Source organism: Thunnus thynnus, chromosome 24 (assembly GCF_963924715.1).
Source record: "Thunnus thynnus chromosome 24, fThuThy2.1, whole genome shotgun sequence".
NCBI classification, from domain to species: domain Eukaryota; kingdom Metazoa; phylum Chordata; class Actinopteri; order Scombriformes; family Scombridae; genus Thunnus; species Thunnus thynnus.
Genome location: NC_089540.1, coordinates 17,914,012 through 17,941,699, shown reverse-complemented (window position 1 = coordinate 17,941,699; position 27,688 = coordinate 17,914,012). Strand labels below are relative to the sequence as shown.

The 27,688-nt window shown below is 42.2% G+C and overlaps 1 protein-coding gene across 6 annotated transcripts in view; it reads right to left on the bottom strand.

Annotated features, from left to right (window-relative positions):
- LOC137177374 (aryl hydrocarbon receptor-like) overlaps nucleotides 1-24,577 on the bottom strand; it is a 52,915-nt gene extending 28,338 nt beyond the window's left edge. For 4 of the 6 annotated variants that reach the window (XR_010926088.1, XR_010926087.1, XR_010926089.1 and 1 more), the window contains exons 1-10: nucleotides 22,719-24,577; nucleotides 21,615-21,820; nucleotides 14,117-14,232; nucleotides 11,033-11,122; nucleotides 9,363-9,489; nucleotides 8,130-8,266; nucleotides 5,289-5,500; nucleotides 5,082-5,191; nucleotides 2,679-2,820; nucleotides 1,072-2,593 (exon numbers count right to left, since the gene is read on the bottom strand). Coding sequence is in view for 1 of the 6 variants with exons in the window: in XM_067583644.1 (XP_067439745.1) it covers nucleotides 1,072-2,593; nucleotides 2,679-2,820; nucleotides 5,082-5,191; nucleotides 5,289-5,500; nucleotides 8,130-8,266; nucleotides 9,363-9,489; nucleotides 11,033-11,122; nucleotides 14,117-14,232; nucleotides 21,615-21,820; nucleotides 22,719-22,759 (2,703 nt within the window). In the remaining 5 variants the exon portion in view is untranslated. The remainder of the gene's footprint in view (nucleotides 1-1,071; nucleotides 2,594-2,678; nucleotides 2,821-5,081; nucleotides 5,192-5,288; nucleotides 5,501-8,129; nucleotides 8,267-9,362; nucleotides 9,490-11,032; nucleotides 11,123-14,116; nucleotides 14,233-21,614; nucleotides 21,821-22,718) is intronic. The other 2 variants (XR_010926090.1, XR_010926091.1) reach the window with 2 other exon arrangements.
- Between the last annotated feature and the right edge of the window lie 3,111 nt (nucleotides 24,578-27,688).

Below are 27,688 nucleotides of genomic sequence, written 5' to 3'. Positions count from 1 at the left end.
TTACTTACGCTGACTCTACTGCTATAGATTCTACTGAACTCTATTTTCAGACTGTGTTGCTCTCCCCCCTTTGTCTTATTTACATGGCATGTCTGGTCGCATCATCACAGTTTACGCTGAGCTCCAAACCAGCCCGAGGCTTCTGTGTGCTGACTCGGAAAAAAAAAAAAAAAAATCCATTTTCATGACGGTGAAAGAGAACAGCGCAGGGTTGAAGGGTTGGGTTGTAGATTCTCAGTTTGTTGATATTCGAAGGCAGCACCGACTTCAGGTCTCGTCAATGGGCTCGAATCAAGAATCTGGCTCCGAGACCAAACAGTTTTGAGGAGAGTTGGCAGCTTAAGTCGTTTTGAGACGGTAAGAGTAGAGAGAGAAAGACAGAATAGGACTGACACGAGACAGAAGGTCTTAGCGGGATTCATTTTCGGGACGACTGTTAAGGGAGGAGGAAACATTACTCATCTACATTCGTGCATAAACCCTTTTTTCATGGGACTAGCATTAGTGGAGACGTCACCGCTAACATGTTTCATTAAAACTGGTGTCACTGGATATTTAGATAATCTCTAGAAATCACTGTTGGCTGCAGGTTTAACACTTAACAATTCAGTTTATTTTAATATAACTAATCAAAAATTGATGTTTGCGTCTGAGTCGATTCTTCATGACAGAAAGATGTGTAGAAGAAAGGAATCGTGCTGCCAACATAGATTTTGTAAAGTTGCAGTTGGATTCACATTAAAACTAAAATTATAACCACAAACATTACATACAGGGAGGATTAAGATCACTTTAACAATTTGTACAAGTCACTGATGATATTAATCCTCTGTAGCCAGTTACTGTCCAAACAGCAAAGCCCTCTCTGTATGAGATCACTATTACTGACAGAAGTCATCATCGTCATTTAGCGCTGCTGTGTTAATAAGCCAAACGATTCTTTATTTTTACAGAAAAGTATATGTTCCATGTGTTTAAGACTCTCAGACTAGACCTGTTTGACCATGTTTATTATCTACTATTACTGTACACAATAATTAACAATCTGCATCCTATTTCCTGGTGTCTTACCTTGCTGTGAGCTGTATCCTGTGTGGCGGTGTTGAACATGCTGTAGGCCTCTAATGACGGCAGGCTGTGCTGCGGCTGGGACAGAGCCAGTAACTGCTCCAGGTCCAGTGTAGAGCTCTGGGTGGGACACTGGGGCAAACAAGGCGGTGCAACCTGAGTCTGCTGCTGCAACATCTGCTGCTGCTGCTGGTGTTTCTGGTGACCCTGCAGCTGGTAGGGCCGGGTGGTGGCCACCAAACTCTGGTAGTGACAAACGTCCGGGATGGTCACACCGTTTAGTGCGGAGCCACCTGCATGTGGCGTGTTGGAGATATTGTAATTTGCGTGGCTGACCTCCATGTTTTGTGGAAAGGCGGCGTGTCCGTTTGGGATGTAGGCTCCGTTTGTCTGGTTCTGGAAGCTCGGCAACAAAGCGGTCTGGCTGCTTACCTGCTGACGGGACTGGAGCTGATGCTGCTGCTGCTGCTGCTGGAGCTGCCACTGCTGACTCGACTCCAGAAGTGAGTTCAGGTGTTTATGTTCCCCGTTCACCTGAGATGCCTTGGCTACAGTCTGAGGGTGGTGATGGGTGTGGTTGTTGTGGTGACGGATGTTCTCGGTGGTGACCACCCAGTGACCGTTAGGAAACCCAGACAGGATGTTGGTGTCCACAGTTCCAGGCTGGGAGACAGACGGTTGAGCTTTCACCCGCTCACCTGCGCTGATGTGTTGCTGCATCTGTTGCGACAGCTGCACGATGGGCTGCCTGCTGCTGGGAGGAGCTGCGGGAACGGCAGGCGTCGGGCACGCCTGGGACTGCTGGCTGGCACTTTGGGCTGAGACTGGGTTTGGCGCATGGGTCGAAGGTCCGAACCCGTTTGTGTCCCCTTGCTCCTCTCCCTTGGTCCCACCTTCCAGTGAGTCGTGGATGTAGGAGAGGATTTCGTTGTTGGTGAGAAGGTCGCTAAGCGTTGGGATGTGGTTGCTGTCAAGCTCCACCTGGATCATCCTCTCGTCCAGCAGCAAAAGCTCCAGATCTTCAGCGTTCAGACCCAGGTTCTCCAGGGCGCTGAAGAGCTCGCTGTTGGAGCACGTCTCGTCTCCATCCAACGACAGAGAGTCCAAGGTGGCCAACAGCGGATCATAGCTGGACGTTTTGCTGTTGCATCTCCCCGTCTCCCCGTTAGATATGATATGCCAGCTGTCGCCGCTTAACAAGCCACCGAAACCACCGCTCTCACCTTGCTGCTCACTGAAAAGGCTGCTGTGGTAGGACATCTTAGGCTCCGTGTCCGGCTGGCAGACGTACACCGACTCATCTTGGCTCATCAGCGCTCCCAGCAGGGACTTTGGATCCAGGTCATCTGAGGAGCTCTTGTCTAGTTTGCCCTTCTTGGATTTGCTGCCTTTGGCTTTGCCCTGGAAGGAATCAGGGAAGCCATGAAGCGGATAACCTGTCTGGTAGAGAAGCGCCTCTCCAGTGGTGAAGGTAAAGGGAAGGTGCATAGATCTCTTCCTCAGGTGTTCCCCTCCTTCCTCGTCCCTGTGGAAACAGATGTTGGAGAAAGAAAATTAACAGATAATTAAGGTAAAACTTAAAAATCAAGCTGGAATCGTCGTCCACTTACACCAGCGGCCTCTGTGTGGCGATGATGTAGTCCGGTTTGCCGTTCTTGTAGACGAGCCGGGCGTTGGCTTGGACCCACTTCCACCGGTTGTCCTTGGTGAGCAGCCTGAAGACGGTGAGGCCGCTCTCGCCCGTCTTTATCACTAAAATAACATCAGACGAGACATAGGAGGCTCCGTGTCACTGCTGTTTACGTTCTGTACGCCCTGCAGTGTGCTCACTCTCACACTGCATTTGCTCGGTCAGGCGTGCCGCTGCGACGGAGGCTACACGCTGATGTTCACTTTGGCTACATGCACATGTTACAAGTACTGTTTGCACACACGTCTGCATCCCAACACACATACATAGACCCATCCAAACCTCTCTTTCCCCTTAATCCCTCATCTCCAGGGCTCAGTGTTGTGTCTGCCGGTGAGAGTGAAATGTGGTGCGAGCTCATGTTTCTGTGTTTTCTAGTTCCTGAAGAATTTTTAAAGTGAATCACGGTCTCAGGTGCTTTAATAGAAAGACTGTCGGTCTGACTAATACACCAGATGGCAAAGTTACCATCAGCTGATGAATATTGTCTAATTTGATGAAAGAATTTCATTATTCTTGCAGTCAAAGAAGAGTTTTAATGTTTAGTGCAGATGTTTTTTCAGAGGCTTTAAAATATGGTATCAAACATGATGTTGTTATATTATTATTTTGGGTTTAAACTAAAAAATTTCCAACTATGTTCCAATTTAGAGGCTTTCACACCCTGTCAAGGAAAAAAAACTGAGTAAAAGATGATAAAATCATTTGTTTTAGACTCATAAATAACATCTACTATGACATATTTATTTTTGTATCTGCAGAGAGTTTCAGAAACATCACTGCATGTTTTTGGAAGAACTTTAGCAGGAATTGTAATATCTACGTGGACTACAGCTGAGTTCAAAGCTTCTGTGACCTGTAAAGTTGCTGTTTCTGTTCGTTTTTTCCTGCAGCTCCAACCCAGACAGACGAATGATGAGCATTTAGTTTTGCCTACAGTCGCCTTTCCACAAGTTTTTGCTTGTGATCTGAAGCATTACAGGAGAAAATGTTTGTTTTCTCCACCTGAGCTGATCATCTCTACTGAGCCCACACATGATTTATTATCATTTTTACTGAATATATGATTGAATATGTGTTGTACAAATCATCAAGTCAATCTACTCCTTTGTCTTAGTGCATTACTGTAAATAACATATACAGTTATTGCATTAGTCTGTGTATGATTTACTCAAATTTCCTCATATTTCTTTCTCCTTTTTCTAGATTCTCTTTGTTTAAATAAATTATTTCCTCCAAATTAATATAATTATTAATATTACACCTCTGCTCATAATGTTTAAGAGAGAAAACGACATCATATGATATTATTGTCTGGATTTATTGTGAGTGTTTGTGTGTTTATGTGTAATATGGAACCTGTCGTCCCATCTGTGAGTGCATTAGAGCTGAACATGTATGTATCTCTGTGTTACATGTTTCCAAATGCATATTCATGTATTTCCCTTTCTGTATGCATGACTACAAGCATACTGCGTCTGTGTGTGTGTGTGTGTGTGTGTGTGTGTGTGTGTTTGTGTGTTTGTGTTTGAGCGTGTCTGATCGCAGTGATGCGGGCGTTCAGGGCGCCATGGTTACGACTAACCGGGTCATCCGGTACACAAGCTAAGTAGGACACTCTCGCTCGGAGATTTCCTCCATCAACACACACACACACAGAGTGTTTGTTTGTTTGTTTGTTTGTTGCATGTGTCACAGATGTAACGTTGTGCAAACATGAGACAGGGGTCAGTACACTTTTACTCTAAATATATACTAATCCTAGATGGGTTTAAAGCTGCAAAAGTGACATTTTGTTAAGATGAAAAGACCAATAAATCAGCCTGATGTGATAAACATCACTCTGTGTCCAGGCCTAAAATAGACGTTGGGTCATGTTTGCCTAAAATAGACTTGCTATTGATCTTTTAGATGTTTGCTGTGTCAACATTTTCCCCTAAACATGCTGTTTGACAAGCCAGCAGTGATAAAACAGTGCATCAATGAACAAAGAAATATATATGTTAAAAACTAAGGGAGGAAGAGTTTTAAGTGCTCGTTGTCCTTTTTTTAATATGTATTTACTGAACTTGCTACAAACATTTGTGTCTTTTTGTCTTCATCACATTCTCATCTGTACTTGTTTCCACTAAAGAAAGTTGTTCTAGTCTTTAAGCAGCTGATTATTGATGGACAGACCTTTTCAGCTTCCCTCACACGTACGTTTTAATTCCAGTTGCTCCAGTGATTTGCACCAGTAACCTTCCAGTCTCAGTCGTGCTTCGTTAACGATGATGTGAACTGTGAACTACTAACATGTAGACTGCGGACAGCTGCGACTTACTTCGGACGTGGTTTTCAGCGCAGTACAGCATGTCGGCGGCGTGGATGAACTGGTATCCAGAACCTCGGACTCTCAGCTCCGCCTCGGTGTATCCCAGCACGATTTTCCCCCTGAAAACCCGAAAACACACAACAGACGCTCAAAAAATTACCGCCACGAGTACAAGTTCTAAGAAAATATATAAACAATATTTCTGACACGGCGTACTTTGCGTCGCAGGACATCGGAGTGAAGTCAAGCTTGTGTTTGGTCCTGAAGATCATGTTCCTCGTCCTGATCTCCAGGATGGCCGGAGGCTGGAGCGGCGTTGCGATGGCGAACAGGGCGAGCTGAGGCGGGGTACTACGCTGCTCGCCGTCGCACTGCTGCTGGCGGCTCTGACCGTGGAGGAACTTCAGCCGACCCTGGATGTTCAACGTCTGAGAGGAGAGGACAGCGGGACAGATTTAAAAAAACGTTAACAAATACGACGAAAAAGCTCTGAATCGTTTTTTTTTTAATTCTATTTCTCTGCGTCTGATTCTGAAGCTTCCAGCGGACGAGAGAGAGAGAGAGAGAGAGAGAGAGAGAGAGAGAGAGAGAGTGTGTTGTTTCTTTTCTCCCTGTCGAGCACCATTAATCTTATTTATCCTGCTGGGTAATGTAGAGAGCGCTACCACTTCACTATACGCTGTAAACATCGGTGTCTCTTACTGGAAAGCCAGCAACACTCCCTCTGGTCACATGGCTCATTGTACACCATTTAAATACACTATTATACTATATAAGACTTGACATGATTGTTGTGGGGAATCTGTGTTTACTCAAGTTTGTTTAAGAGAAAATATGACCCATTATCATCCAAAATGAGGCTGTTTGTAGGGGAATCAATGGCGTCATTTACAACAGTTTCTAGTTTCTAATAATTAGCTCCTTCGTGTAGCTTATTGAGGAAACATTATCCAAAGAAACAAAGGCAGTAATTTGATTGGATGTGATTAGAATACAGCCAATAAAAGTGAGCACATCCATAAACATTTGCAGGTGCTGAGAAATTTAAAAAAAGTGTTAAATTGTTCTTAAATCTTGTTTAATTCCACATGGACGTGACGACGTTTCAACCACTACGGTTCTTCAGGTCAATATGTTTAAGTATAAACAAGAATCTTTTATTATAGAGACTTTTTCTAAGCAGATTTTATGCTGTGACCAACATGTATAAAACATTTATTAGATTCAGTTTGTAAAAACATTAATATTTCATGTACATTAATAGTCTCAGGGTAAGATTTTAGTGACCTTAAAGCATCATCAAGCTAAACTTCCTGTCACTGATCATGTCTGGATTTACATGAAACTTATTTCCAGACTCATTGGTGGTAAAAATACAATGTTTTGTGCTCCAAGAAACCTACAAATTTAGGTGAAAATTCCCACTGATGATGAGGAAAAACTAGTTAATTATTTCCAACGTATTCCAGAAACCAGTAAGGCAAGAAGATGAACCTCAAACATCACAAACATGTCGCTCTTCAGGCCTTAAAATCAGCAAAAAACATTTTAAATATCATCATCAAGACATCAGAGGAGGTGGAAATAACAACTCCGTCAGCTTCAACATTCAACTGATTTGTTTCCATTTGGATTTATTGCTCCATGTTTCTCCTTCAACTGTGTCCGATGGTGAAAAATCCTTTCGTGAAAGCAACAGAAACCTTAAAGTCGAGCTAGTTTTCATGTTTTGGATCAACGACGGGGGAGGTTTTAACAGCTGGAGGGGAAAAAAAAAACAACCTGAAAACACTTTATCCTGTCTGCCGTCCTCCTCTCACCCCGTGGCATCTCGTGTGAAGACCCTACCTCTTCCTCCTCCTCCTCCTCCTCCTCCTCCTCCTCGTCCTCAGTTAGCTCCGGTTAATTGACCTTGGTGGGTTTAAGGGCCTGCAGCCGTGATGTCAGGAATCTAGCCCTGAATAGCAGGAGGGATTACGAAAAACAAAGCCATAGCGACCGGTAGACACAAGCAGAAACCTGGCTTACCGCTCACGCAAACGCACTGGGAGGGAGACGCGGGTTCGAACCCCCCCCCCCCCTCCCCCCCTCCCACGAGACCTGCCCATCATTCACATACAGCTGCGGGGCTTGACCTTTGACCTCTCTGTACAAGTCTGCTTAAAAAACAAAGACCGAAAGCTAATCATTATTTTTCTTTCCAACTTTCTTTCTTTGTTTCAAACTGTATTGATCATTTAACTTAATAAGATAAAAAACATGAAATGTTCTCTGATCTAAAGTGAGTTTCTTTGGGAAATGATTGGCATTAATAAGATTTGTGTGTAATAAGATTTGTAGTTAATGAGCTACGACATGTAAGGCTGCAACTAACAATTACTCAGGATTATCTTTCATTCTGTAAAAGGTCAGAAAAAGCAGCTAAACAGTTAAAAACAAAGATATTATTACGTTCACAGCGACAGCAAACAGAGAAGCTTCATATTTGTGAAACATTTTGTATTTTTGCTTCGTTAATGATAGTTGCTGCTTCTGTTCTGGTGATTGACTAATCGTTTCTACGCTACGGCTATTAAGTGCTTTGCTCGTGGGCAGCCCCTCCCTGCCCCAGTTTTCCCAGCAGGTTTAAAGGATCTGATCCCTGCGCCGCCATTGAACCACAGCTTGTTTTTCTCAATCTGCAGCTAATTGTCTTAGTGGGGGCAGCAGCAGCAGCAGCAGCAGCAGCAGCAGCAGCAGCAGCAGCGGGGCCGGTGTAGAGCTACCAACCCTGACTAAGCAAGTTCCCCCCCTCTGCTCTCGTCCCCTCTGGGTGGTGGGAGGATTAAGGCCCTTTTCCCCACGACCCTGAGGCTCTCTTAAGGCGGATTACAGGAGTAAATGGTGGCTTCTGATCCCTGAGGGACTCTGAGGTGGCACGCCATACTGCCTACACCGCTCACGGCCTGGAAACACTGCAAGCCTCTGATGTAGTTTCATTTTATCACGTAATAATGTCTCTAAAAACGGTCATTATACGCGTAAAAACACTTGTAATGAAGCAGATCCAGGTCTCACCAAGAAGCCGGAGGAGTTGTCCAACAAACAGCGGAAGCGGCAGATGAAGCCTCGCTCCAGGAAGGACGAGTTCTCAGGAGGAAGCTGGTCGGGGTTGTAGCTCACCAGGCAGGAAGAGGTCGACACGGACTCGCCGTCTGAGGACGTTAAAAGTCTTTTTGTTACTATTTTATTATGATGTATATAAATATTATAAAGACAACTTGTGACCGCTGTGTGTTTGTGTGTGTGACTGCTCACCTCATTGAAAATGACAGGTGAGTATTTGGATGTACAGTAAGAGTGTGTGTGTGTGTGTGTGTGTGTGTGTGTGTGTGTACTGTAACATTTAGACATCTCAGGAGGTTTTATTTAAAGGTCACCTCTTCTCGCCTTTTTCTGACCTCGGCTCAGATTCAGAGGGACAAAAAAAAATGTCTGAAACATCTACGAATCTGTTTACAGAACAGTTTCTGTCTGTCGGACGTGAGCTGGGAAATTTCACAGAAATAAGACATTCATGGGACACTAAAAACTAAAAACTACTGGATGATAATAACATATTTACCTGCCAGCTGCAGTTCAACAGTTTACGCACAATATGCTTTGTCTTAATGTCTTATCATATGTTCCAAATTTTACACTGATCAGAGAAACAGTCAGACAGTTTTGTGTCTAATGATTATTTTTGTTGTGGATTAATCTGCCAGTTATTTTCTTAATGAATCACTTAGTCTATGATATGTCAAATCCATCCACTCAAGTTTCTCCAAGTCCCAGTAACTTCTTCACATGTCTAGTTTTGTCTGACAAACAGTAAAATCCAAACATATTCAATTTGCAATGATATAAAACAGAGAAAAGCTGAAAATCTTCACATTTGAGAAGCTCTCCAACACATTTTTGCGTGAAAAATGACTTAAACGATTAATTGTTTATTAAAATACTATTAATCAAGGTATCGTTGCAGCTCTACATTCATCCTTCTTCTGATCATGTTTTCATTCCGAGCAGCTGCTGATTAGCATGCTAGCAAACCTGCGCTAATGACGGCCAATTGGAGAGGTGAATTGTGACTCAGGCGGTGACATTTCCCCCCGTCTTAGCTTGATATTAATAAGAGCAGCTGTGAGATTAACACACTTCTGTTTTGTGTAACGAAATTCAAACAACCCAGATTGTTTTAGTCTCAGAGTAACAGTGAAAACATCACATCACCAGACACAGCACGGGTCGTGTCCTCAGGCAACAGACCTGCGGTGGGGTCCGCTGGGGCTCCGAGGCTGGCGGGGGGGTTGAGGGCCCAGTGCAGGTTCCTCCTGAACTCCTGCTGGTCTTCAGTGTGGATCAGCTCGAACACACTCTGGTGCATCACGTCAGTCTGGCAGGAAAGGACAGTTCTGGTTTAGTGAGTCCTCATTTATGAATATGTGTGTTTAGGTGGGTGTTTTGCTGCAGCGCGGACCGTCAGCAGGTACCCCGAGGGGCGCGTTTGATTCCGTTTGCCTTGAAGTGGAGCCAAAAGAAATCAAGTGTCGTCGAATGTTTAATTCAAATAGCTGAAACCGAGCCAGAGACTCGCTGTGACCCTGATATCTGTGATCCAAACCCAGCATGACCTGGCTGAGCACCAGAGTGGAACCACCCGCCCGGCGTGGGAGGGGTCAAACTCAGGTCACCCGAGAGGAATTTTGACAGGTAGAAGTGGTGCTTGAAATGACAAAAAAGGGGAGGAGGGGGGAGGGGGGTGTTTTTCCTCAACAACCGTATTTGTGCTGGACTAGCTGGTGGCTAAGCTGACAAACCTCCTGGAAAGGATGGTGTGGTGCTTAGCTTAGCTTAGCCTAGCTTAGCACAAGACAATTATACAATTAATTAACCACTGTTGTAGAGCCGTACAGTATCGGACTGTGTCTGTGACCAACAATACTTTTTCTTCTTCTCCTGTCCTGACTGTATCTTCTCTACCTGTGTGTTTCTGTCTCATTTCACAGGTGTCACAACAGTGTTTTGTTTTTTTTTTTAGTTTACAGGGTTGCTATAGGCGTTACCACCTCCGCCGCCCCTCAGGTTCCTGTTGTGTCATATTGTTTCCAAACACTTCACGCGAGCGGCGATAACAGCTTCAGCACCGATTTACGTTTGTTCTGTCGAGCAGCGGTGACGCGCCTCAGGCGGAGGAGGAACGAGAGGTGAGAGGTGATGTTCGCAGCTTGTCCGGGGGGGGGAGGAGGAGGGAAGACGTGTGTTTGTATGGAGCGCGTTAAATAAGTCTGCATTTAGATTTAGACTTCACCTATGTACGGTACATGACAGACAAGACAAGACAAGACAGACTCTGGATAATTTGATAATCACATTCTCCAAAATGAGATTAGACTGGAGGCGACGGCGCTTCGTTGTGACAGCCAATTGGATTAAAGCTCTGGCTCCATATGTGCGTTTGTTTCAATCCAATCCCAGGCTCTGAGGACAAAGCCTTCGCTCGCGCGCTCCTTAGCTCCACCTCTCTGAAGCCTGAATGCTAATTCCTCCTCTTTATATTTATATTACAGGTGTTCAGATACATAAAACACTGTAAACAATTAACAAACAATCAAAGCATCAAGGTGTCCAAAGCATATGAATTAACAGAGTGGAGAAAACTGGATTATTGGAGGGTTTTTTTATCTGCACCAAAGCGCATTTTTGTAGTTTAATCTTCTTTGCTTCACATTAACCAATTACAATCTAACTAAACATCATCACATGAATCAGACGAAGCTCAATCACTGGACGGTGTTTTTAGTCATTTTGAAGTGTCTCGGTGATGTTTAGGAGGAACGTCGTGTAGTAAATCTCACCTCCATCAAAACAAACCAAAGCAGCGTCCAAAGAGTCACATTGTTCTTAAGCGACAGGTGAGATGCAGACGCAGCGTTTACCTGATGGAAGCCCAGGTAATCCTGGATGGTACGAGAGCAGAAGAAGATGATTCCCTCAGCTGTCACCACCAGGACGAAGCCGTTCAGAGCCTGCAGAGAGAACACACGCTATTCACTTCCTGTTTCGTGTTTTTACGGTACGGAGTTTATGATGATATAGTGTTGAGTGTGGAGCCTGACGTACCAACTATCTACTACAGATGCATTTAAGGTGGATTTTCCTGTTGAATCCCAAAATATTTCACAAGACAAACAAGCTCCTGCTGCTGTGACATCAATTAAACATCATTCAGCGTCTGTGTTTTAATGTATTTAATGTTTGAATGAGAACAAAAGCTGTGACTCAAGGAGGGAAACAGGAATATAAGAGATGATAGGATACGAAAACATGGATGAGACTTCTCCCCCCTCAGGCACAGAGAGAGAGAGAGAGAGAGAGAGAGAGAGAGAGAGAGAGAGAGAGAGAGAGGAGGTGGATGAGGATGAGGAGGAGACGTCAGTTCAAAGAGAAGTCATGGAGAGGAGGAGCGAGGAGTAAGGAGGTCACTACTGGATGACTAACACCTCCATCATCGCTCCTCCTCTCCCCCTGCTCGTCTTCCTGCCTCGGGGCTCGGCGAGGAGGTGATGACACCGTGTCCCTCTCTCTCTCCAGCATCCTCCTTACACCTCCTCACCGATGAAGACGATGATACGCTCCTCCTCGTCTCCGCGTCTGTAGCTCAGATTCACGTCAGGTTAAAACTTTCCTTTCAAAAGCCATTAAATGATGTCAAAAATGCATTACAGTCAGGCCTGAAACAAGACAGTCTTTCTTCGCTGCTGAATAATTGACATTTTGGAGACAAGACGGTCTCGCTCGAAAAAAAAAAGCGAAACTCTGATTTCTTTTCATAAAACCACTGTTTTCTAGTGTCCTGCTGTAACATCTGTGCTTTAATCAGGGGTTGAATATTAACCGCACAAGCTCTGACGTCGTCGACCTACAGATACAAAAACTCATCTCAGCTCCTCCTACAGAACTATTTAAAGAATCTATCGCTCATGATCAATAACAATAACCTCAATAACAGTGGTTCTAAAAGGAAAATGGCAAACGCAGGTGAATTTTCTGTCAATCAGCTCTATAAAATGAATTATTTATTAAAGATTTGAGCTGTAAAGTCCGTGCGGCCACACCCAGCGCCGCCCGTAACAACATACATACATACATGACCACACGGAGCGGAGAGAGAGGAGCACAGACGCTGTGTATAAATATTTACTGTAGATTCATCCGTCTCTCTCACTCGCATGTTTAGTCAACCTCTCTCTCTCTCTCTCTCTCTAGAGACGGCGAGAAAGAGACAGAGAGAGAGAGAAGGAAGACTCTCTCTCTCTCCGTCTCTGTGTTTTACTAGAAAAGAAATATATTTCCCCCCGAAACGTTTCCTGTTCCACGCTTTCGTAAAGGTCGCCACGTTTCAGTTTGACCTTGTGATCGAGTGCTTAAAATAAATCTGACTCGACCGTCCTTCCTCTCTCTCTCTCTCTCTCTCTCTCTCTCTCTCTCTACACACACACACACACACTCAGCATCAACTCACTGGTCTATAAGTGGATGATATGAAAACATGAGGGGCTTGTTTAAGATTTGGTGATGTACACAAAAGCATCCAAGAATACTTGAAATGCTTTTAGTTGAGTCCACACACACACACACACACACACACACATCACCCCCCTTCACTTCAATAATAGATGTGTTCACCGGCTCTGTATAATTCATGGGCCGGTGTCTGTAATGGCACAGAGCAGCTGAAGGCAGGAAGCTGCTGCTGCCGTCCACGCCGACACATCCTCCGTTTCTTCACGGCTGCGGTGACCCACTTACTCCTCCGGGATCAATAAGTCGATTTAGTTTGGAGGGATCTGTGTTTACCTCTCGTCTGTGTGTCTGTAGAAACCTTACAACAATAAAACAAGCCGCTGCTTTTAATTATGACACCGTCCAGCTGTGTTTATGTTTCTCCAGACTGCATCACACAAAGCTGCCAGAGTGTTTGGAGCATCTTTAGCGTCTCTGCTGTGACGCACAAAAGACGTGATTAGAGAAATGATTCAATTAGACCTCGACGACACTCTAAAGACGCTGCTCCGAGTGAGGTTTACACGACGACGGCTGTGATTAACCGGTCGGCCGAAGTCGCCGAGTTGAAGATGAATCATCAAACACATGAGACGCTGGATTAGAACTGGGTCACTGTGTGTTTCTTTAAAGTTCCCTTTAGATGGATTTATTCCACTTCCTGACGTATCTGGAACACATTATGTGGCATCAAAGGGTCGAATTCAATAAACAGTATGAAACGCACGGCGCTAATGTTGACTACTACTGTTTATAGTCAGTCCGTTACGTAGTCGTATCTATGACATGCATATTATCACATTCCTGATTTGGGATAAATATGATGACGCAGGCCTGAGCTGTTGCCAGGTTACAGCTGCCGTTAGCAACAGATGAGAGTTTTAACCATGTAGTGAATTAAATCCAGTCAGAGACACTTGATCGTCTATAACAAATAGTTAAAAGGAAGTTAATTAACACATACATGAACTTTAAATCTTGGTAATAATAGCGTGAGATGTTCTTATCTCTCTCTCAGCTAGAAGCAAACAGAGAGAGAGAGAGAGAGAGAGACGTCTCTGCTGTAAAGTCCAAGAAAACGAGCCGTTCGTCCTCCTGTCCAGCTGTGCGGAGCGGCCTCTCCTCCATCAGCTGACTTTAAACAGCTCAGGTCGTGTTGTTGTGTTCAGACTCTCCGCACGATGCAGGAAAAAAAAAAAAAAAACCCCACAGAGTGAGTCAGAGCCTCAGAGCCTCAGAGCCGGGCTAATTGGTGGTTGGATGATAACTATGTGTTGATAGCTTTATAAACACATCCAGGATGTATTGAAAGACACTGACAAGACACACTGGATCCAGATGTTTCCACATACCTTCACATACACATCAGCTGTTTTTAATCATAATAATACAAACTAATTCCCTGATTAAGCGAGGCGTTGAGCATGAAGGATGACTCGCCGTTAAGCTTTATTTACCTGCAGCAGCAGTTCCCCCTCGGATACGCGGCTCTCCGCCGATCCTGACGTCTTGCCGTCGTCATGGTGATCGCTAGTCTTGGTCACGCCGTTGGACAGCTGGTTTTTCAGAGCAACTTCAGAGAAAGAGGATGAGAAGATCGACATTTAGTAAAAAAAAAACAAAACACTCTAAAAGAAAATATTCCTTCAATAAACTAAATAATGTAAGTAAACGATGCAAATAATCGTCAGTTTCAGCTCTGACTGAGAAATATTTGAATCCTCTTTGATTACAGATAATTACACAGAATATTAAAGTAGCTGTTGATCTCATATTTATAGCTTACATGTGTGTTTTGTTCTCTGGATTGTATTTTAATATTAGCAAAGTAAAGTAAACACTGTATTGGTTTGAATAATAATAATACTTTATGTGGTTGATTGTTACGTGCTCACAAGATCAGATATTGTTTCTGAATACTACAGAGAGTGATGCATTATGGGTTGTTTGTAGCATTAATGCTGCTAGCCTGTTAGCATTAAAGCTCAGTTTAAGTTTCTAAAGGCTCGTTTAACCTGTTTTTCTGCCACGGAGGAAATAAATTGAAGAATAAAACGTCTCCAAATGTCTTTACTGAAGACGGAGATGTGATGTTTACATTCTGCTTTCATGGAAATATTTCACCGTATCTCACTTCTCATACAGGACGAGTGTGGAAACGAACAGCTGATTGAAATCTGATACAGACATCCAGTCAGTCGTTTTCAGCGAGTAATAAACTGCAATATTATTTTGACTTGATCCTCTGCAGTTGCATCATGTGGCAGCTTCTAACAGTTCCAGGCAAAGAAGCACATTTGAACCGGACTGAACCGCAGATTGAGACAGGAGGAGGGAGGAGGGGGGAGGAGGGGAGGAGGGGGGGGGGATTTTAAGGTCAGCTGTTATGTAAAAGGAAAAAACCTGAGGGAGTAACACGTTTACAGAGCGAGAGGGGATTTAAGGCAACAAGATGGAGGGAGTAACACCTAAAAAAAAAAAAAAAGAGGGCGAGAAGAGGTTTTCCGGTCGTCTTTTCATCGCGTTTATTGACAGATATTGTGACTAAAACATTTCCTGTACAGTCAGGCAGACAAAACCAACCAAAGGGCTTCTCCGCGACCTTCGACCCTCTCAGACAAAAACATTGAGGCCAGCTCTGTGCCTTTGACCCCGCGGGGATAAAATCAGTTTGAGTGGGTCGAGTCTGAAGGAAACAAAGAGCCTTTCTGAAGCAGCGGTGGAGACGTTAATAGAAGAGGAAGTCTTTCGGGGGCTGCAGACAATACAGAGGCCGAAGGTTCGACTAGCTTAAAAACGCTTCTTCTGACCCCACATCTATTTATTATCATGAATCAAGTCTTTGTTTCCACCAGCCTGGGATGTAATCGCATGGGACACAAACAAACCACAGAGCCTGATATGGTGTCAAGACTTACCAGAGTTAAGATTTGTGATAAAAAAAACAACACAAATCTTATTAAAAGCTGCTCGTACACAGAGAGGAACATCATTTTGGTTTAATTATGAGGAGGATGAAGCTAAAAATCTCAATGTTATGACCCAGCTGACCACTTTTTTCAGTATACATGTATGTTTTTATGTATTTCTGAGATGTACTTTATGACTCACTACTGATCCTGGGCACTTCTGTTGGCATGGAAACCATTTTTTGTTTAAATTTCAACCAGATGAAGGTTAGAAATGTAAATAAATGTGGTTTGGAGTCAGTACAGGTGTTACTTTTCCCATTAATGACCTGATTGACAACTAATTAACAAGTTTCAACTCTGCGCAAGTTGATTTTTGGAGGGCGGAGGAGTAAAAAAGGAAGAAAAAATGTGAAAATCTCTCTCTAGAACTAGTGTTTGTCCATTCTGGGCTACCGTAGAAACATGGCAGGCTCCCTGGAAGAAACAAGGGCTCGTTCTAAGGTAACGAAAACACAACGATTCTTATTTTCAGGTGATTATACGCTAATTAAAACTTGTGAATATTATATTCCATTTCCGCCATGTTTGGACGCCACTAGATTCTTCACACTGCACCTTTAAAATACGTCTCCTCTAGCCCGACTTCAACCGAAATGACCTTTTCTCAAGAACCGACTCCTCGTACAAAAATAAATCCTCAACCTTTGTCTGAGTCAGATGGCGGCAGAGCTCAGCGTAGTGGAAGCTCACAAGGCCCAAAAAAGAGAGAGAGAGAGAGAGAGAGAGAGAGAGAGAGAGAGAGAGAGAGAGAGAGAGAGAGAGAGAGAGAGAGAGAGAGAGAGAGAGAGCCGAAAAAGCATGTCGACTATCAATAATTAAGAGCTGGAAAAGGGGTTGAGGGGTATTTTGTGCCCTGACGTCATGAACGGGAGCCGTCGGCATGAAAAAACACCCCGAGGCGACCGGGAGGAGGAGGAGGAGGAGGAGGAGGAGGATGTGGAGGAGGGGATTTCTGTTGGCACAACGGAGGGCGACGAGGACAACAACAGTCGATAAAAACATCACAACAGACGATCTTCAGTCTGACTCAGTGCACACAGGAAACATAGAAGAAAAGATGGAAGGTTTTATTGATTAAAAGCCTCATATAGTGAAAAAAACACATATATAAGTGCATTAATAAGTGTGTCATACATCTACATCTACAGCCTGATTGACTCATTTACTTTATGCAGATATTTCAACACCAGCGACGGACAGTCTGGAGGGAAGGTGACACAAACAATGACCCGTCTAATCTCAACCTCTCACCCCCCCCCCCCCCACCCCGCCCCCCTCCTTCACCGTCCCGCGTTCACGAGGTCTCTCCGGCCGAAATTAATTTTTCAAAGGTTCAACCGAGTGCGGGCGGCAGAGTCGACGGGACGAGAGGAACCTCCCAAACGACGACGGCGGCGTGTCCGTGGGTGTTGGACACAAAGAGGTTTGTGTTAAATATTCATGAATAACCTCAAACCTAATCTATATCTATCTAGATATATATCTATATCTAATCTATATGTCTATTTATACTCTCAAATTGTGTTTTAATAGCTGAATTTAATGTAACGCTGCTCTTATTTTGAAGGAAAGGAACAAATTGAGCTCAAAATATCAGATTAATGGCATGATATGGATCTATAGTGATTCATATTTCACACACACACACACATTTTGTTTCTCTACGGATGAAAACAACAAGGAATCAGCATGTGACAGAGGTAGAAAATTATAGAAAATACAATGCTGTTGTATTACATAAGTAAGCGTTAATCTGCTCTAAGCGCTCGGCAGATGGCTTCACATGGAGACAGATGTGGGCTAACACACACACACACACACACACACACACACACACACACACACACACACTTAGAGACTGGACTCTCCAGATATATGAATAAAGGTCGTCCGGTGCAGGTGAGTCATGCAGCATATATAAATATATATTTATATATGTTTGATTTCTGCTTCGTGAGGTGGAAGAAAGTCAATCTGAGATCTGAAGTTTCAAAAAAAAAAGCCTGTTGACATCTGACCGACTGATCCCTGACACATATCAAAGGCTTCGAAAAGGAAGCATGATTCATTCTTTTTAATTACAAGACTTCAAATCAAATTAAACTACAATTACAAAGACAGTTTTTCCTTTTTTCTGCTTCACTAAAATAACTCACAACCACAGATTGTGGAAAATATTCCCAGAAACTCTTTCAAAACACAGAATCAAACGAGCTCGGCTCAGTTTATCGTTGTGAAATTAATCTCAGCAAAGTTTCTGGGTGGTTAATGTTACTTTCAGTCTCCAGGAAATGAATGTAAGTCTATGTAACGTCCCCAAAAGTGACCTAGGACAACGTGTGTGTGTGTGCGTGCGTGCGTGATTAAATCCGAATTCGGAGTAAAACGACCGTGTTTTTGAGTCCTGTGACCTTCGACCTGAGGAACCAGCCGGCTTCTCTCGTCCGACAGCTGAGACCTTCCATCCAAACATTAAAAACCCTGCAGCACTAAACTGTGGTTTTTACTAAATTTAGTAAATGCGACAACTGACTGAACATGTCGTTATGTTTCTAGCAGATGAAACATAAATGATATTATATATAAATATATAACTGAGTACGTACGCATCAGATAATTGGACTTGTCAGGGCAGGAAGCTGTGATTAATAACGTGTCTCCAGTCACAGCAGCTTTACTGTTCATGTTATGACAAGTCAAAAAGGTCAATATCATTGTGTTTATACATGGAACCAACCACACTGTAAAAGATATTATAAATGTGTTTAGAGTCATGTGACGTCATCATCTGACCAGTTAAAGACCCGACGCTCCTCCACAGCTGTTGATTAGACCTCAATCTGAAGGTTATGAAGAGTTATGATGGGAACTGTTTAACGTCATCAGAGTCTAAGTACTAATAAGAGTGATGAAGATGTGACAAAGCTATCGACAGAGTGATGAAGATGTGACACGACCGCACATAAAGAAGCTGTTTAAACTCGGTTTTAAAACGCGTTGCGGTGATCCGAACTCAAGCGGACAGTCGAGACACGTCGCCGTTCACACCTGTGTCTATCAGGCGTCTCCAAAGTGTCCAGTTGACCACGTGTGTTCAGGTTTTGTTGCTGCCTACGTCACTTCCGCTGGAAGGTCGAAGGTTATTACATCAGCCTGTCATTTACAGGCTGTTCCAGCTGTTGAGATCGGCAGGAGAATAATTTGGCGTTGGTGCGCCGTCACCAAAACAACGACTGAGTCCTGCATTGATGACGTATTTTCCTGTTACGTCTTTGTCGGGGAGACATTAGCGTTTACACTATAAAAGATATGTGGTCAAATACGTCCCAGACCACCATCACAACGTGTCTTGGTGGCCGTTTACACTTGTATTTAGTGCTGTCCACTTGTGAAACGCATTTTAAAAGGAAGTGTAAACAGATTCAAAGTCAAAAGTGAACAAAAACAAGACACCTGTTCACTCTGGGCAGCAAGACTGACGTCAAAGATGAATTTGCACGAGTTGAAAATGTTTAAACTTGAGCAAAACGTGTTTTCTTATCTCAGACTTCATGAAGTTAAGTGGTGAAAAACTCAATTTCATGATATAAACTGATTATACTTTGACAGAAGAGTTAATTAACGTCAACTACAGTAATAACTGGAAGCTTTGTTCCCTGATTTTAGTAACGAGCAACACAATAATAAAGCAGAAATGAAGACAACTAGAAGATACACAGCTACATTCATTCATTTTCACACATTTCATAGTAAAATCTTCACTTTTCCAGCCACTTCAGTCCACATTTCAACATCTTCTGTCTTTGCTACGTGTTTTCTGCCCGTTCTGAATATATAACATCCATCCACCATGACAGAGACCAGACCAGTGTCTCTGATAAAACATCAGGGTTCCCCCAACAAACAGCCAGCAGCTTACTGGAAGCTTAACAAATCCAAACCCTACACCTATCATAGCATCACCTAACCTAATCCTATTCCTCCCTGTCGCTGCAGAGGAGATCAGCATGTTAGTTAAACACATGAAGAGCTCAAAACAGGCGCCTCTCTGAGGTTGCGGGAGTCAAAAGTTGAAAAGTGGGCCCCCGTCTCCCCCCTTCTCTCTTCAAAAGGTCTGTAAACCGGCCGTGAGTGGATTATCCCGCCGTGTTTTTATTCTCCAAGGCTTTCATCTCCTCCTCCTCCTCCTCCTCCTCCTCCTCCTCCTCCTCCTCCTTGCTCGCTGCAGCGCTGCCGTCTCTTCAGACCGACATTACTGCGAGGCTGAGACTTCGGGACAAGGGTCGTCTCATGGCCACGGGCGAGAGGAGCTGACCTACAAGACGTTACGATGAGACGAGGTTCGTCCGGAGTTCATGCACTTAGACGTGTGTTATTGAAGAAGATGAAGAAGCCGGTCCGCTGGCCTGTTTCTGCAGGGTCGGCATGTGACACTGATGGTCTGATGTGGTTTTTAATCGCAGAGTCGCGGGTTGAAGCTTGTGCTGTGCAGTGAATGTAACGGTGATGAAGGTGTGGGAAGAGTCACAACGCTGATCAGAGATGCAAACGTCAGATATTCCAAATGTTCGCAGTGATTTGAGGATTTTTCAGGCTGAGCAGATTTCTGAAGGTTGTTGTTTTGTTGTTTTTTGGACAGATTTACAATCTGCCAAATCTGTGAACACATTCAAGACAGCCAAACACACACACACACACACACACACACACACACACACCTACATCTGTTATGCCTGTAAGCCTGCTAACTCCTGGACGAAGCCAACCTTCTGCACTTTAAGACTTCAAAATCACAGACAGCACAGACACAGAGGTCACGACCTCTAACATCATGTTGTTACAGTCAACCATTTGAAAAAATATATAAAAAAGATGATTTCCCATCTAAAAACAAACACCTGGCTGGGTCATTTTGTCAGATTTATGAATGATCCTGTGTTTAACTGTCTGCTGTTATGAGAAGCTGTGTTGAATTAACAGCATATAAATATATTTCATCAGTAATATGGAGATAAACATCAACAGAGAGAAACATCCAACAGGGATAAAAACAGCAAAGATTAAATATTTGTTGTGTGATATCGATCAGTAAAACAAGTCAAATATGATCCACTAACAGTCGCTGTCTGTGTACAGACATTACAGAGAGCTGACGTGTGTAACTATGCTAATAACTAAAAATCCAACCACAGCGTTTTCAGAAAAACCATCTAATATCACTGTTTAGTCGATATTTATGTTTTTTGCAGCCTTTAACGAACACCATTTCCCATAAGCCCTAGATGTTTGCAGGCTAAACGTCATGAGAGCAGCAAAGATTACAGCTAGAGTTGAGAAATAACTTTAGAAGAAAGCGTTGAGGAGTTTTAGAAACATGGATGAAACCAAAACACGCTGCTGCACTTGTAGTTTTCTCATGGGAGCTGTAGTTTTTAGTGTTGACTTAGAATATGGAGAGTAAACTCCAGGAAGACGCTTCATTGTTTCAGAGAGACAGATAAAAGAAAGGCTGGATGAGAGATTTAGAGCAACTACCTGCAACACATGAGTTAGATCCCTGTTACCAACATCTTTACAGATCTAAGTTAAGCTTTTCAACTTCATTTCCCCAACTGAACCTTTTCTTGCACCAAACTTCCTGACTCTCCACATCCACCTGAAACCTTCCTGTCCAACTCGGCCTCCAGAAAACTCTCTCTGACCTTATTTCTCTCTTCTTGAAACCAGTTCCATCTCTTTCTGTTTCTGCATGTTTTCTACCTCTGTGTCCGCAGGTCCTGCCAGGTGTGAAAAGCCATTTCACTATTTCAGTAGGCGAGGAAGGAGCAGCGCCAGCAGCTGTTTCAAGACTACAGACCGACATTCACCAGCTCACTGTCACCACTTTTAAACTGTTGCTGATGCTGCTGCAGTACTTTACAATCTGTTATATTAACTGGAATGGTGACTTAAGCATCAGTAGTAAAAAAGCAGCGTTTCCTACCTGAGAAGAAGCTCTTGGTGCGGAGGTAGCTGACGCTGAGCCTCAGGATGGACAGTTTGTCCAGGCTGGAGATGACGTCTTCGGGGAAGGGCAGCAGGCTGGCGAGACGATCCAGCTCCGAGTTGAGACGGTCGCGGTGGCGTTTGGACGGGTTGGACTTGGCGCCTTCAGCCGGGGTCGGTTTGACTCTGGATGTGAGAGGAACGCTGTGATATAAAACCTTTAGTGTTACATCAGGAGTGTCAGAAAGTGAGTCATAACAAGGGTTAGATGTGGGCCAATATCGAGTCATGTTGAATTAAGATCAGATATATCTTGTTACAGTAGCTATAGGCTGATAAATAATCCTATATTAATACCATACTGATCTATTGTCATGATGAAATGATTAGTAGAGCAACAAGAAATCAATTACTTTGATAAGTGAGTCATTGTTTAAGTCATTTTTCAAGCTTAACAGGCAGAAATAGCAAATCCAAGCCTTTCAAATGTGACTATTTGCTTTTTATATCATAGTAATTTGAATATCTTTGAGTTTTGGGCTGTTGTTTGAATAGAAGAAGCTGTGATTGGCATTTTTCATTATTTATTTATAACAGAGTGAATAAATAATCAATAAAGTGGAAAAAAATGTATTGCACAGATTGACAGACAATGAAAACAATCTTATCTGCACAAGTAATCTAGAATGGCACAATTATTTCCATCAGCTTGCTTGTCTAATGTGGTTTTGCATAAAAAATATACACAAATACAACAACTGAAGCTGCATTTAATCTCAATTTTTCCACAAAACATGACTGGGTGACATGTTTTCCTGCACTAAAATTGAATAATTCACATATTTATGACCTTAGCATGCTACTTATGTGCTTGTGTGGTGTTAATAATGGGTTGTTTTCTCTGTTAATGTCATTTTGAGGGGATAAATATGCAAAAATACAAATATAGGCTACATGCCAAACCTGCAAGATGCTCATAACACATAGCTGTTTATCAGGCTGTAATGATTCAACAGACACAGTGAAATGTGTCTTAAATGACTAGAATCAGTGTCAGTAGTTGATAAAATAAATAAATAAGCATCAATCTTCCATCTCTTACCCCTTCTGAGCCGGTTTTCTTCTTTTTCGTCCAGCATACATGTTGGGACCAGTTTACTCACAGTGAAGCAGGAGGAAATCCATTAACAAACTGAACTTTAAATATAAAAAATGCCCCAAAAAGACCAGTAGAATCCAGTAGAAAGCGTCCAATAGAAAGCAGTAGCTGTCCGATAGAAAGCAGTAGAGCTGGCAGGGATCAGAGACATGACAAACAGCTTTAAGATCGCGTTAAATGTCAAATATCCCGTTACCGTTAGCCGAATAACGCCTGGAAAAACCGTTTAAACAAGCTCCTGTTGTGATTTTAAACTACAAGAGTATGACAGGAGATAAAATAGATGTAATAACTAAAGATGTATTATGTCACTATGTGGTTTCACTACAGAAAAGACGCACTAAAGCTCCCAGTTGAAGTATTACGGGGATGTAACAGGAGGACTATCCGGTTATCCCGTCCACGGTGCGTCAAATCCCGCCGACGCTCCGGACTAAAAAGCCCCGTTTAAACTTCACATCCTGGAGGTGAAGCTCAGACAAAAAAAAACACAAAAATTACCCGGTTAAAGTTCAGTTTTCTGCATCCTTCTCCGGTCCCGCTCCGCTCTCCTCCCGGAGCTCTCTGCTGCTCTGCTCTCATCAGTCTCCCCGTCAGTCCACAGCAGCGCGGCGCGCGCTTCCCTGGCAACGGCTCGGGAGCGCGCAGCGATTCAAAGGTGACGTCAGGAAAAAATAACGGTCGAAATTACGGAGGTACTGCTCAATAAAACGTGTTTTTTGAGCTGTAACTTGAATTATATGAGTGTACTTTAATGTAACATATCAATGTTGGTGTTAATATTTACACTCACGCCAATTTTATTTAAAAATAAAGATTTCATGAGTTGAAATATTGACTGAATTTAAATACGGATGACGCGCCTCCACCAAGCCCCCAGGAAAAGCGCCGGGCTGTGAAGCCAATTTGACATAGCCGCCAACCCGTGTAATTACAACGTCACGTGACGCTATTAGGCCCAAAAATACTATCCCTAGGGAAAGAGATGTCTGTAAATCAGCGGATAATTTTTTTGAGCATCACAACCCCCCGCGAAATGACTCGTCTCACTATCAGAATTTGATCCGTTCAGTCCGATCACATTTCGAAAGTCCAGAAGAGCCGCACCACTGAATTGTTTTATCCCCATTCAAGTTAGCCGGAGGGCTAAACCGGAAGTAGCCGGCTCGTCGGTGAAAGTCACTAGTGCGTTTGCTCTATGGGCCCAACAGATGCGGAAGAAGTTGAACTTCTTTGGCTTCATGCGCCACTGAGCAACTTTCATAGGAATGAACGGGCCCCACTCCAATCATGGATGTATAATACAGCCATGCCTCCAGTGCTGTATACATCCATGTCTCCACCACGGATGTATAATAAAAGCTGTATAGGGCGCCGTCGCTCAGCCTTGTAGCCATTTTTCCCAGTGGCCACTCGCGGTATTGCAGCGAAAAATCCCCCTGCGGCCCAAAAAGCATTTTCCCCATAGACCACCATTGTAAAACAGACGTCTGTAAAACTGTTGACAGGACACCTCGAACTGCAAACAACGTCAATTATTACTTTTTCTATTATGAACTTTTTATATATTCAGTGGGCCGCACAACGCGGAAGCAAACCCGGAAGCTCGAAACTTTTTTTTTGGCATATGCGCCAGCCGAGCAGCTCTTACTGAACTGAATGGGCGCCATTTTTAGTCCGGTATCCAGCTCTTATAATATATCCAAGGTCTCCACTTCCTGCTTCCTGCCGCTATGCAAAAGTGAAGCCAAAATATCTCCTTTCTGGGAGCTGCCATCTTGCTTGTGTGATGTCATTTGGCACTAGTTGGGCAGCGGGATGACGACCCACGGAACACGCCCCCTCAGCCTATCCGCGGCCTGACGGAGGTTTGAGAGAGGCTGTCACAGCTGTCAATCATGACGTCAGTCCCCCTTTCTATGTCGTCAAAGAACTAATTAAAAACAAACCGAAAAATTAGTACTTGTACAAACATCAGCATAATAAGAACTACCTAAAATGACAGAAACCATCTTTGAGAAAAATGTATTTGACGTATTCTTTGATTTTTTAGTTTGGCTATGTCCCATCCACCAACATGAAGGGGGCGGGATTTATGATCCGTACTGCAGCCATCCACCAGGGGGCGATCCAGACGTTTTGGCTTCACTTTTGGGGTGCTGTCATGACGTCCATATTTATATATTCATATATATGTTGTTTCAGCAACCAGGCTCTTGCGTATTTTTTTGTTTTTATTGAACATAAAAAGCGTCGTGCACAATCCCCTTTCCTGATTTTGTTGTAATTATTATATATCATAATTGAATTCCTTGGCACTTTGTTTCCTCTTTTTGTTGTTTATGTGTTAGTTTCTTGAATTTGACTGTTTTCAATACAGTTGAGAGAAAAAAAAAATCTCCGTAGACATATTTAACTATATATAACATAATTAGTCAATGTTGTTTAATTATTTTTAAATATATTTTTAAAAGACTTCTAGATTTTGTTTAATGTTTTAATAATATCCCTCCATAATGTATTATACAGCGGAGGGAGGTATACAGTATTAGCTTCATTGTGGCTAATGATAGCTAGCTTATCAAACACAGTGAAGTGAAAAATACATTTTCCCAGTTCTAATCCTCCTGTGTCCCAGTGTGTTCATTTTTTATCTCTTATATGCCAAATATATGTAAATAAAAATTCTTTTGAGTATTTTTACATCAAAACCCCCATCTTTTCTCTTCCTCTAGATGACAGATGTTGCAGCTGTCACTAATTAATAAATATGTATCATTTCATTTAAGAACCACTTAATTTCAGAGTGAAATACTGTATTTTTTCCCTCCACATTAACAGCTACAGTGACTTAAAAACATATAGTCAACTTTTAAGTTAAGATCCATTGCTATATACTACTGACAGTAAAAAAATAACTTTATTTAGGGAATATGTGAGCACAATATAAACTACAAAAAGTCTTAAAACTAAAAAAATCTTACTTATGTGATGTCATTTGGCGCTAGTTGGGCAGCGGGATGACGGCGAACGGAACACGCCCCCTCAGCCTATCCGCGGCCTGACGGAGGTTTGAGAGAGGCTGTCACAGCTGTCAATCATGACATCACCCCTTTCTATATTGTCAAATAACCAATTAAAACAAACGTATCCGAAAAACTAGTACTTGTACAAACATCAGCATGATAAGAACTACCTAAAATGACAGAAACAATCTTTGAGAAAAAGTTATTTGACGTGTAGTTTGATTTTTTAGTTTGGCTATGGCCCATCCACAAACATAAAGGGGGCGGGATTTATGACCTATACTGCAGACCGCCACTAGGGGGCGCTGTCATGACGTCCATATTTATATATATTGTTTCAGCAACCAGGCTCCTGTGTATTATTTTGTTTTTATTGAACTTAAAAAGCTTCTTGCACAATCCCCTTACTCAATGATTTAAAAAAAAAAAAAAAAAAGATTATATGTCATAATTGAATTCCTTGGCACTTTGTTTCCTCTCTTTGTTCTTGTTTATGTGTTAGTTTCTTGAATTTGACTGTTTTCAATAAAGTTGAGAGAAAAAAATTCTCTGTAGACTATATATAACATAATTAGTCACTGCTGTTTAATTATTTTAAAATATATCTTAAAAAGACTTCTAGATTTGGTTTCATGTTTTAATAATATCCCTCCATAATGTATTATACAGCGGAGGTAGGTATACAGTATTAGCTTCATTGTGGCTAATGATAGCTAGCTTATCAAACACAGTGAAAAATACATTTTCCCAGTTCTAATCCTCCTGTGTCCCAGTGTGTTCATTTTTTATCTCTTATATGCCAAATATATGTAAATAAAAATTCTTTTGAGTATTTTTACATCAAAACCCCCATCATTTCTCTTCCTATAGATGACAGATGTTGCAACTGTCACTAATTAATAAATATGTTATGTTTTATTTAAAAACCACTTAATTTCAGAGTGAAATATTGTATTTTTTCCCTCCACATTAACAGCTACAGTGACTTAAAAACATATAGTCAACTTTTAAGTTAAGATCCATTGCTATATTCAACTATTGACAGTAAAAAAATAACTTTAATTAGGGAATATGTGAGCACAATATAAACTACAAAGTCTTAAAACTAAAAAAAAACCCTCTGTCAAAACCAATAAATAAGCCCTATTAATGATCCAGCCATGAATAATATAACATATAATTATAACACTCTTAAAGTAGTCATTCTGCATAATTTTGATATTTTAAGTACATTTTGCTCAAATATTTAAGTTTTGATTGCATTATTTTTCTATGTGGTTGTGCTGCTTTAACCAAAGTAAAGGATCTGAAAACGTCTTCCACTGTTGATTTTAAAGGCTTTTTATGACTTTATAGGAGTTAAAAAATCTTTTCTTTCCATCAAAGTTTGAGCACATTTAAGTTAACTTTTCAATAACCATCCAATACTGTGTTTGAAAACCCATTACAGGCTTAACTGGGAGCAGATTGTGACATGGGAACAGATGAATAACAGCCAAAAAAAAGAAGCTCTACAGTGTCATCTAGTGGACACTGGAGACCATTACGTCCATTAAAACTACAGCATAAACTACAATAATAATTCTAAATAAATTAAGATATGTATCATAAATGTTTGCCAATTTTCATAGTTCATAAACTCATATTTTATGACAATTTTCCTCATATTTTTACCAACTTTTAAATGAGATGTCTTGATTTATGGCTCAAAAAATGGACTATAAAATGTAAAATATGTTCAGTTTTCTTATTATCTCCTGTTAAAGCCAAGCTTATTAAATCACACCATTTGTTTTACTTAAATTTTAACCATCAAACTTCTTGCAATAAAATAAACCTTTATTCGCAGCGCAGGCAACAGAGCAAACAGACGTTGAAACGCTGCAG